Here is a 20782-nt window from a genome sequence, read left to right as displayed (position 1 = left end):
AGATAACGACATAAATAAAACAGAAATGTCAGCCTCTTGTTAACTCGTGATATGTTCACTTTATGTCAGATTAGTTAATAATGTATTCCTGTATACTGTGCTTGTTTGAACTCACCTTGAATACCAAATAGTATATTTTAATTTTGCAATATAATGTTGAAAATACTTAACTCCATAACTGAATTAATTACCTTGATTTATTTGCCCATAAATATAATATATGAATATAAATGATATAAAAATAGTTTACGCTTTAAAAAAAAAGAGAGATTTGCAACAGTGTCAGTAATGCTTTTATTTTTACACACATTTCCTGTTGTGTTCAGGCCCTGCTCTGTAACTTTGGAAAGGTTTCTGGAGACCCTCCCACTGTATTTAAGCCTTCATTTGAATCACTAAAACCATAAAATAAAATACAAAATAAAATCATCTGTGTAAAAATACAACAAATAATTCACATTTTTCAATTCAGTAACAAAACATTTCCAGTGCAAAATGTGGATCAGCACTGAAAAACAAATCTTTAAGTGTAAACATGTGTGCGTATGTGAAGATAGAAAGGATTTTGTCGGTTTTTTTGAGTGGATTTCAAGCAAAAAAGAAGAAACTTTTAGGTTAACTTCAGGCCTCGATTTTTCTGCCTGAGCTCGTAGTAAAAGGATCACAGACAGGTGAACTGAACGTTTCCTCCGTCAGCTTCTTCCCCTCCTCTGATACAGCTTGACGATCCTCTGGCGGTGTAGCTTCTCCCACAGCCGGGCCTCCAGTAGTAGGTCGTGGTTGGCGTAGAACATCAGAGGCCTCCTCACAGAGTCGTAGTAATGGTCGGAGAACGCGGCGTAGTTCCTGGTGATGAAGCCGTAAGCAGAAACCTGCAGGAACGGCACATCCCTTCGTGATCAGCAGTAGTTTAGGTTGAAACCAAAGCATAAACCAGTCGATATTTGGGTACATTCATCAAAGGGTCACCCTTAAAAGCAACCGAATAAGCGCTTACAATCTCCCGTTTGCTGTGTTTCCATAAACTTTCACGGAACTATCCGTGAAATACTGTGAAACTGAAGAAAACCCCAAAACATCAAGATTCTTAAGCTAGTTCTGCAGTGAGAAGAATTGTCTTTTCAGTCATGATTTCAAGTTATAGGTTAGATTTAATGATAAATTCAGACAGTTTAAGTCACATTGAATCTAAAAAAAAAAGTGCATTTCAGGTCGGTGTTTACAGATTTGAGTCATTACTCTGAGAACGACAGTGGTTTTTAAAAAGACAACCTGACCCCCAGGAGCCCCCAGAAGCCCCCAGTGTGTGTGTGTGTGTGTGTGTGTGTAGGAGAGACCTGGTCGCAGGTGTGTATGGCGGTGAGCAGCATCAGAGCTCCGGTACTTGGCATATACAGGTGACGACTCCTGATGTCGGTCAGCCGAGAAGAAAACAGGAAACTGAAAAACAAGCATGGAAAATGATTTTAATCTGAGCGGTCATCAGTCAGTCCATCCGTCCGTAGCCTCGTGTGCTTCTCACCTGCGTGTCAGGTAGGAGATAAAGGCTGGGTGGAGCATCTTGAAGTTTTCAGCTGGTTTGTGGCCAAAATACCTCCAGGGTCTGTGGGACGACATGCAACGTCCAAATAAACAACAACAACAACGACCATCACTCAGAATGTAATTGATGATACGGAGAAATCAAAGTCGCTTGTGTGCCTTTGTGTTTTTTTGGCATATATTTGTGCTTGTGCATGTGTTAATACTGTGTCTTTGTGCTCGTTTGGTATGTTGTTGTGTTGTTTTGTGTGTTTCTGTATTGTGTCTTTGTGTATTTTGCATTTCATTGGTTATCCATGTGTATTACTTTGTTTCGTGTGTATTTGTGTTTATTTGTCATTTTTTTATTTGTGTATTCCTGTGTCTTTGCAGTTGTTGTTTGTGTATTTGTGTTTGTATTGTGCGTTTCATTGGTTATATGTGTGTATTTGTGTTTTTCTGATAGTTGCTGAGCTTGTGCGTTTATGTTTCCTTGTTCTACATGTTTTATGTTGCATAAAACATGTAAAAACATATAAAAAAAAATTAACTGTGGACTCAGGTGCAGTCTTGTGTATTTGGTTGTCGTTTTCTTGTGGTTTCGGTGTCGAACCGTCTTTTAAACAGTTTAGTCAGAATTTCAGATCAGACCTTCTGTGTCTGGAAATTTCACCAAAACCGTGGAGGTGAAGGGATTTTTAGTTTCCCTTAAAAAGAATTACATTTAAGGACATAAAAGGGCAGAGAAAGTACACAGCAACCAGCAGAAAATGTATTTTTTGTGTCAAGCGATGAAGCTGAACGTTTGAGGAAACGCTGCCACCTTCAGGCCAAGCAGGGAAACACAGGCAGCACTGCTACCTAAATTAAATACAAGCACCGTTTACAAGGCTCTCTACTAAGCTGACTAACAGATCACATTGTGATCGATTATGATAGTAATGAAGAAACACCACAGTGTAATAAATAGTGGAAAAACAGTATCTTAGAAAATGTAATCATCGGGCAAGTTTTGTCATTTTTTAGATATTCTGTAAAAGGCTGCAGCGGACTTGACGATGGATTAATCTGATCAGTTAACTGATTGATTCGTCTGAGAAGTGGGCTTTTCTGCTACTTTAGAGACTAATACTAAAATTTAAATTGCAATTTAAAGTGTAAAGGATTTCTCAACATTTTTAGAATTTGTACTAAATCAATCAGTTATTGACAACAAATCATCAGATTAATCCAGGGTAAAAAAATAACCTGCTGTTTTTAGGACAGTTATTTTTTAAAAAGGTATCAGCAGTTCAGAGAAACTCAACAGCTGTCTGTTGAGCACCATCATGAGCACCATCTTCACAACGAAACCAGCTCTTTGGTTCTGACCCGACGTCTCAGATGAACTCACTCGTCTCCTATGTCTTTTCCTGAGCGAACAGTCTGACCCCGAACAGCGGCGGCAAGCATCACATAATCTCTGATGTCTGTGGGGATGAAGATGTATTTGATGTCCTGCACACACACACACACACACACACACATGCACACAGATCAGCTGTGATACAATAACAATTAACCTCTGTTTGTATCTAAGCATCTCTCACTGGACTCTGAGGGATCCTGGTGAAGCCGTCTCTGCGGTACCAGATGAGCGCGTGCTTCATTGTGTTGGTGGAGAAACCGTAGAAGGAAATCTTCTTCCCCACATCTTCCTCAAAGCCATTGATCATAGCCCCGTTCATCCTGATCACGCAGGGAACACGTTACGTTAGAATATCATTCTCAAAGTTCAAGGTGAATCAGCTGCAATACAACTGGCAGCATGAAGCAGTAAAGTCTGATCTTACCTGAACACAAAGTCATGGCTGTCGATGTTCTTCCCCTGCCGGGACCCTCTGAGGATTCCTCCATTTCCCACCACAGCACAGCGAACACACCTGCCAGGCGAGCCACGCTCAAACAGACGAGAGCTGTTGAGCAGAGAGACGGCCGATTCGACAACTGCAGACGGAGATGTGCAGAGAATCAGTCCCGTTTTTGTCAGCGGCGTTCTTTACAGAAAAGACAGATAAGCTCTGTACCGTCAGCAGGAAGCCCCTTCCAGCCGTACGGTGGCCACTGATTCTTTTGCTGCTCCCAGGCCGGTTTGGAGAAGCTTCTGGCCGACAGAAGGACTGACACAGAGAAGCTGAAGATTTTGTTGATCAGAGGATTGCTCCTCACAGCCTTCCTCAGAGAGCACGGTGCGTCCACCTGTAGACACACAATGAACTCTGAATAGATATGACAGACAGTGTAGGATTTCATCCCGAAACTTGGATTAATAAAACCAGACCTATCTGAACTGAGTCTAAGCACATACACACTGCAAACACTACAGAAAAAATCAGGTTCAGGTTCATGGAAGAATTATTGAACACATGTAACAGAGAAAAGGATTCATCTGAGAAGACACAAAAGAACCACAAAGAGCCAGTACAAAGAGACAATATACAAACACAAAGAGATGAACTACAACTACAAAGAGATAACAACCACAGAGACACAAAAATCAACCGCAAAGAGACAAAACAACCACAGAGACACAAAAGTACCACAAACAACCACAGAGACACAAAGCAACCAACCACGAAGAGAAAACAAAACCAACCACAGAGACGTAAAACCACCACAAAGAGATAACAACCACTAAGATACAAAACAAATACAGAGACACAAAAAAGCCACAAAGAGAAGACAAAACAAGAAAAAAAAAAGGAGAATAAAAATGACCCCAAAGAGACACTTCAGATGCAGCTACACTCTGGCTGTCATACTGCACTACTGGACTGATTAACTGAACTCATTATTATTCATGCAACCACACTGACACGTCCATGTCTTTAACTGTCGTTAAAGTTCATCTGATCTCAACACAACTGCAGGGACAAAAGAGACCATGGAGAGATAGAGAGATTAGAAACAACATGTGACATCAGTTTCGTTGGACTCTTGTGTCAGTGCACAATCAGACACACAAAGTTAGACTGAGTGATGGGGAAAGAGCTGGCAGCTCGGTTTTTAAACTGAGGCTCTACAGCAACTTTATTTAAAAGTATTTATTTTCATGTACTATTTACTGTTTTCACTGTTTTCTCTGTGTGTGTGTGTGTCCTTGTCCAGGTGAATAAAACATTGCTCTGTGTGGCAGCTGTTAAAACTCACCAACTCTTCTTGCTCGGTAGCAAAGCGGTTGTTCCAGTTCAGCAGAGAGTCTGCCTCAGTGCTGCCCTCTACTGGCTGCAGACTGACCCCACAAAACAAAACAACAGGTGGGTTAAAACACCTCACACTTTTAAAGAAGTAAATAAAGATGTAAATAAGAATACAGTACTATATATGTATGTATGGGCTCCTGTAATATGATGTACAGAGTAATATTAGATAGACAATAGACAATGGACATACCTTTTTGCACCTACTTACTGGACACTCTGTCATTACCATGTCTGTCTACCTCTGCTACATCTGGTGACTGTGATTTTCATTCATTTTTTCCCATTTGTAGCTCTCATATTTATAAAACAAACAAACAAACAAACAAAAACACTTCTACTTCTACTGGTCACTTTATATTTCTAACAGGTCACTTTATATGTATATTTCTAACAGGTCACTTTATATTTTTAACATAGTTTATAGTTGTATAAACATTTTATTTCTAGTCACTTTCTATTTTTATTATAGCTTTTGTATTTTATGTTCAATGTATGTTACTGCTACTGGATGCTCCAATTTCCCTCGGGATTAATAAAGTATCTATCTATCTATCTATCTATCTATTATATGGAAATGTTGCTGCATGCTGAAGTAGAAGCAGCTCAATCTGTTAAGTGCTGACTGTTGTGGACTTCCACCCACAGTCAGCTGACCTCAACCCCACGGGGCATTTATGAGGAAGAGAAACTTTCCTGGAGCATTGTCATGTAATGCTGGGGCAACATGACTGAAACAAACGGCTCCTACCTGCGTCTCCAGTCGCTGAATGCCCCGTATAAGACGGTGGAGACGATGAAAGTCCCCAGCAGCAGGAGGAAAGTCCACTTCATGGAGGGCGCTCGCATGGTTGTGTGAGCAGCTCTCTTCCTGTCAGGTGCGTTCAGGTGCGGCTCAAGTCCCCGACACGCGAGGGGGGGGGAAGCTGCACCTGCCTCACCTGTCTCTCCTGTTCACGAGTAAGAGGAAACACACGACGCCGGGGGAGGGAGAACTGTGCGAACCAGGCGCTGTGGTGATGGAGGAAACGGCGGCAGGTTCTTCTGTTCCGAGGACCAAAACACCTGAACCGGTGACACCTGCGAGGGTGGGGCTACGGCCAAAATTACGAATAAAGTAATAAACCCTTCAAACAAAAAGTCACGCAATTTTAGTATTGTGTCTTCCCTGAACAGACTTACCAGACCAGAGCATCCGGTTTCAGACAAAAACTGCGAGTATTATTTCAGTATGCATAATACTCAAATGAATTAAATCTTTTCACTGAGCTGCTGTGCAAAGAGTCTTTCTGGCCAGCAGGTGGCGCCACAGGTCCGTCTGTTCGTTACAAGCAGAGGCTGTTCACCGAGAATTCAGCTGCTTTTTACGGTGGCCCTGAAGGTCAAAACACAACATTTCAGAATGGACAGAACCCTGCTAAAATATAAGCTGATGTGATAGGTTGAGTCAAGAAACGACTCTTTGTGAGTGGTCAGCTACGTGGAAGTGTAGACATTGTGATTTTTTTTTTCTACAAAGGCAGTTATTATTAATGTACATACAAACAAACAATTGAACAATAGCCAGGAGGTGGGCTATTAAATAAATACAGAGAATAAAGAGCACAAATGATATGTTTTCGTAGCTTTCTTATTATTTGAGTCACAGATACTTTGGATGTACTGTTTAGTTTCCCTTTGGAATGAGACAAAACAGGGGTTTGAGTGACTAAATTTAGCTTTGTGTATGTGATATTTCCCTAATATTTTTATTTTTTTTTTAACATTCTTTATTTGAGATTATGCATATAAAAAAACAACACAAAACAATACACTAAAGACAAAACACAACAACCAAAGAACAAATAATGTCTCAGCAAACATATAAACCCAAATCAGCATCACAAATGGACATCCCACCAGCCCCACATAGGGGGGAAAACCTGACAGGAGACCTCAACAAACAAAAAAAAAAAAAAAAAATTAATCAACAACAAAATAGATGCAACTTCTTGCAACCAGCTGTGACTAATTTGTCTGTCTGTCCATCCAAAGTGGGAAATGACGGGGGCCCACAAAACCAAAAACAAATCCATTTTTACATGAAGTTTTGCATTTATCTTTTCCATTAAATAAACATTCTTTAGTCTCTCTCGCCATTGTTGAAGTGTGGGAGATAGAGGCTTGAGCCAGGACAGGGTTATCATTTTCCTTGCGACAAGTTGGAGAATCTGTAATAGTTGGACTTTTCTTCTCCCTGTATTTTCCCCTGGAGTCAAACCCAGTATATAATGTAATGGGTTCAGTGGTAATTTAATTTTCAGAATGTTTTGAATTTCTGCTTGGATCCCTTGCCAAAATGGAATCACTGTCGGGCAATCCCAAAAGATACGAGTGTGGTCCCCGATCTGTTTACATTTCCTCCAGCATAATTTTGTACTATTTTTGTACTAATTTTGATGTGCTGGAGGGTATTATTATTAAATTTATGACGCACAGTTCTTTCTGTTTTTTACTTTTGACATCATGGACAGCAAAAAGTACATCCAAGCTAAAGAAAAATCTGAGTCAATCTTCAAAGTGATGTAACGCATTATTTCTTGCCAGAAGGTGGCAGTGGAATGACAGTGACAGAACAGGTGCGTCGCAGTTTCGGGCTCAGACTCAAACAGAGAACAGTTCACACATAAATATTGTTAATGGGTTGAAATGGATCCATTTCAACCCATTAACAATATTAGACCAGTGCTGAACAACAAATGGGGTAGTGATGTTCTGTTATCTGTTTGAAACAATGATCTGATGAGATTTTTTTTTTTTGTTTTTTTTGTTTTTTTTTTGACAGAGAAATGCATATACCCATTGGTTTTAATGTGGGGTCTAGAGGAGGACAAAGAATATAGAATTATATATAGAATTATAGGAAGTTTTTCTATTTCATAATCACATAATAGTACATAGTAGATGTAGGATCATGTAAGAACTGCTTTATCCAGTTAATTTTAAAGGTATTGTTGAGGGTAGGGAAGTCAAGAAAGTTTAGACCATCAGAATCATAGGTGTTCATAATGACAGATTTTTTTCCACATAATGTGTGTTGTTTTTCCATATAAAATTAAATAATAACTTATCAGTGGCACTACAGATCTGTTTTTCAACAGACAGGGGCATAGCTGCATAAGTAAGACGAGACAACCCTTCTACCTTAGTTAGTAGAATTTGTCATTTTAGAGATAAATCTCTTTGAAGCCATTGGTTCAGTTTTTTTCCTTGTCTTGTCAATAATCATATTCAGAGCATCTATCTGTCTTATTTTTTACAATGGCAGGTGAGCTTGTTTTTAATAGGTATATTGTAAATTGTGGAATCGTTGCAGTCTTTAAGAGGAAATAGCTCACATTTCTTCAGATTTAAGCAAAGTCCAGAAGCTGCAGAGAATAAATCTATTGTATGGATAGCAATGGGAAAAATTTTTAAGAACAGTGTGGTATCGTCAGCCAGCTGACTATACCTATAATTTCTCTATCTGCAATAAAGACGCCTTTTAATTAACTATTTTTTATTTGAGTGGAAAGTAGCTGAGTGCATAGACACTGTGATGCGCTTTGAAAGCAGACAAAAACTCGTGCACGGACATAGCAGAGTAGAAACAGGAAATGACGTTACACTGTCGGGTTCTGTGCTATCAGAAACAAGAAGTGTTGTCCCTACCCTTTCCGTGATTTGAAATGTCTTTGTGTTTTCTGTAATGTTGAGTTTTGACCTTTTAATGGCGGAAATTTGACAAACTATGAACACCTGTGTTGTCTCCTGCTGCCACCAGAGGGCGACAAGTGATAACAAGTTCTAATCGCGCTAAAAAGCCCTAAATGAAATGTCCTGCGCATTGTTCTGCAGTGTGAATTTGTCATTCATGTTCTCAGGTCCATCTTTGTATAGGAACAACAGGTTGTCAAGAAAGAAACAGTGTACAGCAGGTTTACACTGTATACTGACAGAGGTCAAAGCTGAAACAGCTCATAACGTCTGCCGTTGGTGATCTTGGTGACAAATAGCACAGTGTTGGCCATTCTGTGTCTCTTGTGGCAATTTTGCACATGTTCGTGATCAATTAAATTTGGTCATTTTGTATTCATTTGTGGTGGTAATTTTGTGTCAGCTGGGATAGGCTCCAGCAGACCCCCGTGACCCTTAACAGGAATAAGCGGGTACAGAAGCTGAATTAATAAATGAATGAATTTTGTGTCTTTCATGAATGTTCTGCTGGTAAAGAGCAGGGCCCTCCTTGTCTGTACATACAGTCTGCTTTAGTAATCAATACATCATCCGAATAGTGAGAATAAATATTGATAGACTGAGGCTTCAGAATAACTTCAGACTGCACAAAATAGTTTTGTTGTACTACTTGTATACTTTGACAGGGATTATAATTGTGAGGACTCAGTAGTAAGACAAGAGGAGGGCTCTGAAATTTCTTACAGCAACATTTAGAAGAAAGGCACAGCACACCAACTGTATTTTCTGAAGTTCTCTGCTAATCAATGAATTCACTCATGAGGTGAAGTTCAGTATTTTTACATCGATGTTTGTAGCTTCAGACAATGACCTTTGCTCTAATGCAGAGGTCTTCAACAGGGGGTCCGCAGGAGGGTCGCAATTTATTTTTACACATATACATAAGTAGGGGTCCCCACGCCATTTCTCTATCAGTTTGGGGGTCCTTGGCCTGGAAAACGTTGAAGACACTTGCTCTAATGTACTTCTACACTTTATGGTAGCACTCTGGTTATATAAGCAATCATAAAAAGTTTATGAATACCTTATTAACCTGGAGCTGTGAATACATATCACAAAAGTCTTATCAGTACTAGTTGGCTACAAGAAAAACAAAACAAAAAAAAACAATGAGTCATAAAAATATAAATGAGTGGAACCTCTCTCCTCTGTTGCCTTCACCTTCCATATTTTTTCTAGTTCCTCTTTCAGTCCTTGGTATTTCTCAAACTTCTCATGTTCCATCTTTCTGATATTGCTATCACTCTGGTTTCTGCTGAATGAGATTTTTGCTAAGCATTTCATTAGAGGGGGCCATCTTCCTGTTATACTCCTGGATCTTTGTTGTTTCTGGACAGGGGCTCTGATGCCAGGTCAATATCTTCTGCTGTTTTTCATGTTTTTTTTAGTTGATCCCAAACCGTTTTTGTGTGTGTGCCTGTGACAGGCCACATCCTACTGCGGATGGCTGCTGCCATCAAGGAGTGTCACTGCTATGGGGTGGGGGTGTCTGGTCTGGTCTAGGTGGGTGATACGTGTCTAAGTAACATCCACACGAATGCCAGGTCCGAAAGTTTCCCAGCAGAACATTGAATTGTCACGAGATGGTCAATGTTATTTACTTCTCCTGTCAGTGGTTTTAATGTTGTGGCTGATCGGTGTATTATGCCAGTAGAGTATCCGATGGCAGCAAGGCATATGTGTTGATAGCCTGGATCTTGTTTTACATTAATAACAAGAACAAACAAGAACATTTAAGCCAAGGAGAAAAAGCTATTCAAAGGGACCAGAGGCCTCTGTATGAATATAAAGGTACAAGATTGAATATCATCTTGTAAGTGAAGTGGCAGAGGGGAGTGTTCTTCTGACAGATAGGATAGCATATCGTCAGCACAATGGTGAAAAGAAATATTAATATTTAATATTCTGTCAGTAAGGGGAACTGAAAACAGTGAGGTGCCAATGACAGACCCCGGGGAGACATAACATTAAAGTAAAGTAACATGAAAACACGTCCCAATTTAGTTTTTGGTAGTGCCTGAAGTGGTCTGGTAATATAATAATACACACAGAGAGTTTATCACCGTGTTTATCACGCAGTTCTGATGAACTCCTTAAAAGTCTTATCAATATTGCCAGTGCTCAAATATGACCTAGACAGAAAGACAAATACTGTCCGTTAAGCATAATTTTTTATCCCCACTGAAGGTCAAAGCAATTCATCACACCCTCTTTTATTTCTGTAGTAAAACTTGTGTGGAGCCAAAATATTGGCGAGGTGGTTAGCACTGATGTCTCACAACGAGAAGGTCCCGGGTTTGAATCCATGGGCCGACTGGGCCCTTCTGGGTGGAGTTTGCATGTTCTCCCTGTGTCTGTGTGGGTTCTCTCCAGGTACTCCAGCTTCCTCCCACCGTCGAAAGACATGCTCATTAGGTTAATTGTTGATTCTAAATTGGCCATAGGTGTGAGTGTGAGTGTGAATGGTTGTCTGTCTCTCTGTGTTAGCCCTGTGATAGACTGGAGACCTGTCCAGGGTGTACCCCGCCTCTCGCCCGATGACAGCTGGGATAGGCTCCAGCAGACCGTACAACCCTTCACAGGAATAAGCGATTACAGAAGATGAATGAATGGATTACCAACTCTTCTTGCTCTGCCTCTCACATAAATGTGTATTTGAACACACAAATGCGGCCTAAAAGTTACAAAGCTATAATTTGCCATCATCCTTCTTGAGGGCATTATGGGTTGTTGCCTTTGTGAAAAAACAAAACAAACAAAAAAAAACAAAAAACAGATGAACCCACAGAATGATTAACCCTCTTTAAGTGCTCTTGATGGATTTCCAGTGGTGGACAACTTGAAATGCTGACAAGAAGCTACATATTTTATGCCAGAATATCCCAGGCAGACGTTGACATCAAGTTCAGCTCTGTAGTTTTGGATCATCAGGACCATTCGGACCTGCTGAAATGGAATGTATCTAACATAGAAACTGAGAACAATAAGGGGCCCAGGGCAGAACCCTGAGGAACACTGCAGGTTATTGATGAATTTGCAGATGAGGTATTCTTATGGAGAGAAGATTTGAAATTTAAAGCTCAAATTTTGATCTTGAACTTTGAAAAATACAACATTGTACTCAAACTAATTGTAAGTCTTGGGAAGGTCATTTCAGTTTAAACATAATTTTGATTCAGTTCAGGAATTACAGGAATACATTTTTTTATTTGAAACAGAAAAAAAGATGAAAGAACTACAGACTATGAAATAAGTAACCTTCTTATTACACTTTCTGAAAACAACAGATTGTAACAAAATATATGAATGGATTATTTTTCTGCTGAAGGTCGCTCAGAGTGTGAAACTGATCGAAATCTGCACGGTTTAGTTTTATAGGTCTATGTCATAGACTGTAGAAAAGTGGATGCCATGACAGCTCCTTAAAAGTGAAACTAAAGCATGTGGAGTTCTCCCTGGTGGCTGGTTGCAGTATTGGTCATAAGTCACACCCCCTCCATGTAAAGTACACCTCAGATAATTGTTAGGTAGTTAATACAATGCTGGTCTATGTTCAAGTGATTGACAACCACTCCATGAAGCTGGGCCGAAAGCACATGCACACTCCATTTTGGGATTGACAGTAGGAATGTCAAAACAGCCGTTAGTCTGTTTGAAACCTACAAAATGAGTTTCCATTTTTTTGCTAAGATAAATTGTTGTTTTGTGAGATTAAACGTGAATAAATTAAATAACTAGTTAAACTAAAACAACACTCCAACATTAACTCCATGGGGAAACAAAGACTGCAATCAATAGTTAGCATTTACAAAGTCTGAATCCATAATGGTTAACACAACAAAACGCAAATGCGAGTGGGTCTAGCAAAAGTATTTTGTGCTGCTTAAAAGAAAGAAGAACAATTTTTTCAATTTTCACATTTAACCTAAAATTATACATATCACTGACTGTTTAGTCACCTGACTCAACTACTTGTGTTCATTCTTTCTAATTTTACAGTTTGCATACTACTTATTTGTTATATCACACTTCATTTGTCTGTTTTTAATAGGTATATTGTAAATTGTGGAATCGTTGCAGTCTTTAAGAGGAAATAGCTCACATTTCTTCAGATTTAAGCAAAGTTCAGAAGCTGCAGAGAATAAATCTATTGTATGGATAGCAATGGGAACATTTTTTAAGAACAGTGTGGTATCGTCAGCCAGCTGACTATACCTATAATTTCTCTATCTGCAATAAAGACGCCTTTTAATTAACAATTTTTTATTTGAGTGGAAAGTAGCTGAGTGCACAGAGTGTAGACACTGTGATGCGCTTTGAAAGCAGACAAAAACTCGTGCACGGACATAGCAGAGTAGAAACAGGAAATGACGTTACACTGTCGGGTTCTGTGCAATCAGAAACAAGAAGTGTTGTCCCTACCCTTTCCGTGATTTGAAATGTCTTTGTGTTTTCTGTAATGTTGAGTTTTGACCTTTTAATGGCGGAAATGTGACAAACTATGAACACCTGTGTTGTCTCCTGCTGCCACCAGAGGGCGACAAGTGATAACAAGTTCTAATCGCGCTAAAAAGCCCTAAATGAAATGTCCTGCGCATTGTTCTGCAGTGTGAATTTGTCATTCATGTTCTCAGGTCCATCTTTGTATAGGAACAACAGGTTGTCAAGAAAGAAACAGTGTACAGCAGGTTTACACTGTATACTGACAGAGGTCAAAGCTGAAACAGCTCATAACGTCTGCCGTTGGTGATCTTGGTGACAAATAGCACAGTGTTGGCCATTCTGTGTCTCTTGTGGCAATTTTGCACATGTTCGTGATCAATTAAATTTGGTCATTTTGTATTCATTTGTGGTGGTAATTTTGTGTCAGCTGGGATAGGCTCCAGCAGACCCCCGTGACCCTTAACAGGAATAAGCGGGTACAGAAGCTGAATTAATAAATGAATGAATTTTGTATCTTTCATGAATGTTCTGCTGGTAAAGAGCAGGGCTCTCCTTGTCTGTACATACAGTCTGCTTTAGTAATCAATACATCATCCGAATAGTGAGAATAAATATTGATAGACTGAGGCTTCAGAATAACTTCAGACTGCACAAAATAGTTTTGTTGTACTACTTGTATACTTTGACAGGGATTATAATTGTGAGGACTCAGTAGTAAGACAAGAGGAGGGCTCTGAAATTTCTTACAGCAACATTTAAAAGAAAGGCACAGCACACCAACTGTATTTTCTGAAGTTCTCTGCTAATCAATGAATTCACTCATGAGGTGAAGTTCAGTATTTTTACATCGATGTTTGTAGCTTCAGACAATGACCTTTGCTCTAATGCAGAGGTCTTCAACAGGGGGTCCGCAGGAGGGTCGCAATTTATTTTTACACATATACATAAGTAGGGGTCCCCACGCCATTTCTCTATCAGTTTGGGGGTCCTTGGCCTGGAAAACGTTGAAGACACTTGCTCTAATGTACTTCTACACTTTATGGTAGCACTCTGGTTATATAAGCAATCATAAAAAGTTTATGAATACCTTATTAACCTGGAGCTGTGAATACATATCACAAAAGTCTTATCAGTACTAGTTGGCTACAAGAAAAAAAACAAAAAAAACAATGAGTCATAAAAATATAAATGAGTGGAACCTCTCACCTCTGTTGCCTTCACCTTCCATATTTTTTCTAGTTCCTCTTTCAGCCCTTGGTATTTCTCAAACTTCTCATGTTCCATCTTTCTGATGTTGCTATCATTCTGGTTTCTGCTGAATGAGATTTTTGTTAAGCATTTCATTAGAGGGGGCCATCTTCCTGTTATACTCCTGGATCTTTGTTGTTTCTGGACAGGGGCTCTGATGCCAGGTCAATATCTTCTGCTGTTTTTCATGTTTTTTTTAGTTGATCCCAAACCGTTTTTGTGTGTGTGCCTGTGACAGGCCACATCCTACTGCGGTTGGCTGCTGCCATCAAGGAGTGTCACTGCTATGGGGTGGGGGTGTCTGGTCTGGTCTAGGTGGGTGATATGTGTCTAAGTAACATCCACATGAATGCCAGGTCCGAAAGTTTCCCAGCAGAACACTGAATTGTCACGAGATGGTCAATGCTATTTGCTTCTCCTGTCAGTGGTTTTAATGTTGTGGCTGATCGGTGTATTATGCCAGTAGAGTATCCAATGGCAGCAAGGCATATGTGTTGATAGCCTGGATCTTGTTTTACATTAATAACAAGAAAAAACAAGAACATTTAAGCCAAGGAGAAAAAGCTATTTAAAGGGACCAGAGGCCTCTGTTTGAATATAAAGATACAAGTCATCCAAGATTGAATATCATCTTGTAAGTGAAGTGGCAGAGGGGAGTGTTCTTCTGACAGATAGGATAGCATATCGTCAGCACAATGGTGAAAAGAAATATTAATATTTAAAATTCTGTCAGTAAGGGAAACATATAAACTGAAAACAGTAAGGTGCAAATGACAGACCCCGGGGAGACATAACATTAAAGTAAAGTAACATGAAAACACGTCCCAATTTAGTTTTTGGCAGTGCCTGAAGTGGTCTGGTAATGTAATAATACACACAGAGAGTTTATCGCCATGTTTATCACGCAGTTCTGATGAACTCCTTAAAAGTCTTATCAATATTGCCAGTGCTCAAATATGACCTAGACAGAAAGACAAATACTGCGTCACCGTTAAGCATAATTTTTTATCCCCACTGAAGATCAAAGCAATTCATCACACCCTCTGAATCAACTGTGGAAGTAGTAAAATTTTTATTTCAGTAGTAAAACTTGTGTGGAGCCAAAATATTGGCGAGGTGGTTAGCACTGATGTCTCACAACGAGAAGGTCCCAGGGTTCTCTCCGGGTACTCCAGCTTCCTCCCACCATCCAAAGACATGCTCATTACGTAAATCCTTGATTCTAAATTGGCCATAGGTGTGAGTGAGAGTGTGAATGGTTATCTGTCTCTCTGTGTTAGCCCTGTGACAGACTGGAGACCTGTCCAGGGTGTACCCCGCCTCTCGCTTGATGACAGCTGGGATAGACTCCATCAGACCGTACGACCCTTCACAGGAATAAGCGGTTACAGAAGATGAATGAATGGATTACCAACTCTTCTTGCTCTGCCTCTCACATAAATGTGGATTTGAACACACAAATGCGGCCTAAAAGTTACAAAGCTATAATTTGCCATCATCCTTCTTGAGGGCATTATGGGTTGTTGCTTTTGTGAAAAAAACACAAAACAGATGAAACTATAGAATGATTAACCCTCTTTAAGTGCTCTTGATGGATTTCCAGTGGTGGACAACTTGAAATGCTGACAAGAAGCTACATATTTTATGCCAGAATATCTCAGGCAGACGTTGACATCAAGTTCAGCTCTGTAGTTTTGGATCATCAGGACCATTCGGACCTGCTGAAATGGAATGTATCTGACATAGAAACTGAAAACAATAAGGGGCCCAGAGCAGAACCCTGAGGAACACTGCAGGTTATTGATGAATTTGCAGATGAGGTATTCTTATGGAGAGAATATTTGAAATTTAAAGCTCAAAGTTTGATCTTGAACTTTGAAAAATACAACATTGTACTCAAACAAATAGTAAGTCTTGGGAAGGTCATTTCAGTTTAAACATAATTTTGATTCAGTTCAGGAATTACAGGAATACATTTTTTTATTTGAAACAGAAAAAAAGATGAAAGAACTACAGACTATGAAATAAATAACCTTCTTATTACACTTTCTGAAAACAACAGATTGTAACAAAATATATGAATGGATTATTTTTCTGCTGAAGGTTGCTCAGAGTGTGAAACTGATTGAAATCTGCACGGTTTAGTTTTATAGGTCTATGTCATAGACTGTAGAAAAGTGGATGCCATGACAGCTCCTTAAAAGTGAAACTAAAGCATGTGGAGTTCTCCCTGGTGGCTGGTTGCAGTATTGGTCATAAGTCACACCCCCTCCATGTAAAGTACACCTCAGATAATTGTTAGGTAGTTAATACAATGCTGGTCTATGTTCAAGTGATTGACAACCACTCCATGAAGCTGGGCCGAAAGCACATGCACACTCCATTTTGGGATTGACAGTAGGAATGTCAAAACAGCCGTTAGTCTGTTTGAAACCTACAAAATGAGTTTCCATTTTTTTGCTAAGATAAATTGTTGTTTTGTGAGATTAAACGTGAATAAATTAAATAACTAGTTAAACTAAAACAACACTCCAACATTAACTCCATGGGGAAACAAAGACTGCAATCAATAGTTAGCATTTACAAAGTCTGAATCCATAATGGTTAACACAACAAAACGCAAATGCGAGTGGGTCTAGCAAAAGTAGGGTAATGCGACTCCACTCTCAGACAGAACTACATGGACTCTGGTTTCAAATTTGAAACATGGCACCGCCTGTATACCTGTAATTCTAGCCTCATTTTTCACAATAGGAGGATGTGGAGACGTCTCATCCGTTGTTTCAACAGTCTCTGGTCTATAGGTGCAGAAACACACTTGTAAATGCACTGGAAATCAGTTCTGCCATAGCATCTGCTCTAGAGAGTCATTATTGAGTTCCTGTCTGAAACACAACAGATGAGGACTCAACAATGACTCCCAGACACTGACTGCTGTCCAAGAAACAGACAAAACTTACAGTCCAAGTACTCACAGTTGAAAGCCAACAGATCTTTCCTGTGGATGTGATCTAGTGCATAGTGGTCGTGCTGCAGCTTACTCAATTTTTACAAGGTGTTGATTTCATTAGATCTCTGTTTATAGATTTCAAATGCTCCTGACTGAAATGTAATTTCCAAAAGGCCCAGTGACAGGAAACGGGCATGGATAAAGCATTTTGACATCATGACATGTTTCACTCAAACAGACATTTTAACATCCAGTAATGTTACAAGTGTCATTCAGAATTCCTACTCTCTGGACTTTAAAGGCATCAAGATGCTTGCTCATCTGGTAGACTCCCCCCATAGATTGAGAGACCAACTCCAGATGAAGCTCCTACACTGACTGACATTTTGGCAAGTGAAACTTTGTTGATGCTGAATGCCCACAACCTTTAGAGATCTGGTTCAGTACAGACCCAAAGAAGTCAGAGATGTTTTAGGACTACATTCTTTACCTTTTAAATTTGTTTGGGCCCCTGATTGTCTGCTTACTGCAGCACTTTGTTTTCTGATTTGTGAGAAGCTGGCTCTTTCTCAAATTGGTTATGTGACATGTTTAAGGGGAGGGACCTACAGACACTTTATAATATAAAGATGAATGAAAAACCCTTCCACCACAAGACATCAACACTGTCAAGACCTCAAAGACCAACTGCTTTTACAAGACATAACAATGGAAAGCAAACCTGCAAATACTGGTAAGTATAATTCATATTCAGTAATCTCAGTCAGGCTGCAAATGAACCAGCAGAGAAACAACTTGTGACTACCACTGTTTAATGTCTCATTAACATTTGTGCTGCTTAAAAGAAAGAAGAATATTTTTTCAATTTTCACATTTAACCGAAAATTATACATATCACTGACTGTTTAGTCACCTGACTCAACTACTTGTGTTTATTCTTTCTAATTTTACAGTTTGCATACTACTTATTTGTTATATCACACTTCATTTGTCTTGCAGAATCTTTCCATTTATCTCATTTTGCTGATTTAGTTAAATTTGATTACTTATTACAGAATTAATCATATTTAAATCTCAATATTATATGTGCAATCAGTATTCAGTGCAGGTCATTCCAAACTCTAATACAGACCAGTGCAAGTTTCTACCATGTAACTGCTGCACTGTATTGATGGCTGAATGATTATTTTGATGAATGTCATTTATTTAATCAACTGCTGTTCATTACTGTAGAGTAGAAGATAATAAAGATGTGACAGGACTAGACTGATTCCACTGAACTCCTGATGTTTATATGAATTATTTTTGCCCATTTTACTCAGAAAATCTAAATGGTTTCAAATGTGTGGATCTACTGTTTGATTAAATAATTTGTGGTTGACTCGGGACACATGCATGCTGCAGCGTAATCAGAGTGTTTTTTAAGTCAGTGCTCTTAATATGACCTTCCAATGCCATTATACATCCATCTACATCTACATATCTGAAATAATTCTTTAAAACACAAAGACAGCAGCATCATCAGCGTAAAGAAAGATTTGCATGAATAAGTGTGTTTAGATCAGTGAAGTACGACAAAAACTAGAATTTAAATCTGCAGCCAATTCTACGATCACAAATGTAGGAATGTTTAGTACACATCAAATGACAATGCTGTTGATCAACTGTTCCTCCAAATTAAATTGTAGTTTGTAGGAGACAACACACAGAGTCAGTACACGAGAGTTCTTAGTCTTCACATCATATTAATAGAGCATCAGTTTCCAGAAAAAAACAAACAAACAAAAAAAAAATATTTCAATGATTCATTAAAAAGATTAAGGACTCAGTATATCTAGAGAGAATTGGAGGATTTATCAGGACAAGCAGGAGTCAGTGGGTTTTAGACAATAACCACAGTCAGTGGTGGTCGAATGTTTTCCGTTGACCAGTATTTACATACAGCAACTATGCAGCAAAATCTCTGCTCACATCTGTTGAGAGATTAAAACAGAACTTTGGTTTGAAATGATCAAGAGACAGTGCTGAGACACTTAATATTAACCATGTCTGTGTGAACTGCAGATGGGCTGAGGATTGTGGTCCTGGGAAAGGCCGGAGATGTGACGACTGCACTCATCAACATCATCCTGGTGAAGGAGAGTACAGAAGAGAACGGTGGTTCAGAGTGCAAAGTGATCGAGGGAGTATTTGAGAAGAAGCCAGTGGCTTTTATCGATACTCCTGGTCTGCTCCGTACCGACCTAACTGATAAAAAGTTAAGAGAGGAGCTCATGAAATGCATCCTACATGCTACTCCTGGTCCTCATGTGTTCCTGTATGTGAGGGAGCTAGAGGCTATTACAGACGTGGAAATGACAGCTGTGAAAAAGCTTGAGAAGATTTTTGAAAATTCAAAGGCGTTCTTCTTGGGCGTTGTCATGAGTGATGAAGTCATATCTGATAGGGATCATGATCACATACAGGAGGGCTTCAAGGAATATTTCAGTGGATGCGTTACTGTCAACACAGAGGAGCCCAACGTGTCTGAGCTAATGAAGAAGATCAAGGAGATGGCTGAGAAACAGGTACATTACACCAATGAACTGTGTGAAAAGGCTGAGAAACTGAGGAATTCAGGAGAAACTGTCGAAGCCATCGCTAACAACATTATTTCTAGTTTCACAGACGAGGCCTTTTCTGGTTGGTTAAAGAAAGGTATTGAAGAGTTTGCAGTATTGTTGGACAAGACGATTCAACGTTTGTCCTAGCTGAGTAAGGTTTGATACAACTTGGACGTAATTATACTAATTGCATTACATTTACCCAAGTACTACAGTATACTTCTATACAGGTTTCTATTTGTGCTTTTCACTGCACTACTACTCAGTTTTTAATCTACAACTGCTGCAGTTTGGGGAAAATACAACAGTTTATGGTACTAATGTTCAACCGTGTCTTTAGTTTGCTTCATTACTTTGGTAACAGCACAATAGTCGTGCTCAACTTAAAGGAAAAACTTGTGCAACAAAATTACATCATCAAATAAAAGATGTTTCAAACCAAACAGTGTTTGGTCTTTGTTTTCCTGCTGTTGTGTCATCACTTGGTTGTGTTACCTGTCATCCTCAAATGGTGGATATATCGACAACTTCCAAACTTTCTTATCCTACTGTCACAGTTAAGTACAGGTCAACCCAAGTGAAGTCTCGCAATTAAAGATAAGAAAAGATAAGATAAACCTTTATTCCACAGTGGGGAAGTTTCCAGTATTGCAGCAGCATACACTTTAAAGGACATACAAAAGATAGAAAAGTGAACATTGAATAAACACAAAAAAAGCAAAATAAATACAACAGTAGTTACACGTATGCTGTCTATCAGGAGCAGGCTTGGTTGCAGCCTCACAGCAGCAGGAGGGAAGGACCTGCGGTAACGCTCCTTCACACAGCACGGGTGAAGTAGTCGGCTGCTGAAGGCACTGCCCAGTGTTCTTATAGGGCAGGGGTTCCCAAACTATTCAATAACTATTACATTTGTTTAGCGTAAGAATATTATTAACTAACATGTTTTCAACACTGTATTATATTCGAACTGAATAATAAACTTTTCAACAAACTGTTGACAG

At 39.3% G+C, this 20782-nt stretch overlaps 1 protein-coding gene across 1 annotated transcript; it reads right to left on the bottom strand.

Annotated features, from left to right (window-relative positions):
• Nucleotides 1–286: 286 nt before the first annotated feature.
• st6galnac2 (ST6 (alpha-N-acetyl-neuraminyl-2,3-beta-galactosyl-1,3)-N-acetylgalactosaminide alpha-2,6-sialyltransferase 2) lies at nucleotides 287–6034 on the bottom strand. Its single transcript, XM_084570843.1, has 9 exons — nucleotides 5512–6034; nucleotides 4711–4792; nucleotides 3588–3759; nucleotides 3354–3507; nucleotides 3111–3249; nucleotides 2915–3018; nucleotides 1523–1603; nucleotides 1338–1440; nucleotides 287–872 (listed from the first exon to the last, which is right to left on the bottom strand). Exons 1-9 carry the CDS (start codon nucleotides 5607–5609, stop codon nucleotides 693–695), a joined length of 1113 nt encoding a protein of 370 aa, XP_084426969.1. The 5' UTR covers nucleotides 5610–6034; the 3' UTR covers nucleotides 287–692.
• Between the last annotated feature and the right edge of the window lie 14748 nt (nucleotides 6035–20782).

Source organism: Chelon labrosus (genome assembly GCF_963514085.1).
Source record: "Chelon labrosus genome assembly, chromosome: 21".
In the NCBI taxonomy this organism is placed as follows: domain Eukaryota; kingdom Metazoa; phylum Chordata; class Actinopteri; order Mugiliformes; family Mugilidae; genus Chelon; species Chelon labrosus.
The sequence above is the reverse complement of the archived record's forward strand: the minus strand, read 5'-3'. Positions and strand labels throughout refer to the sequence as shown.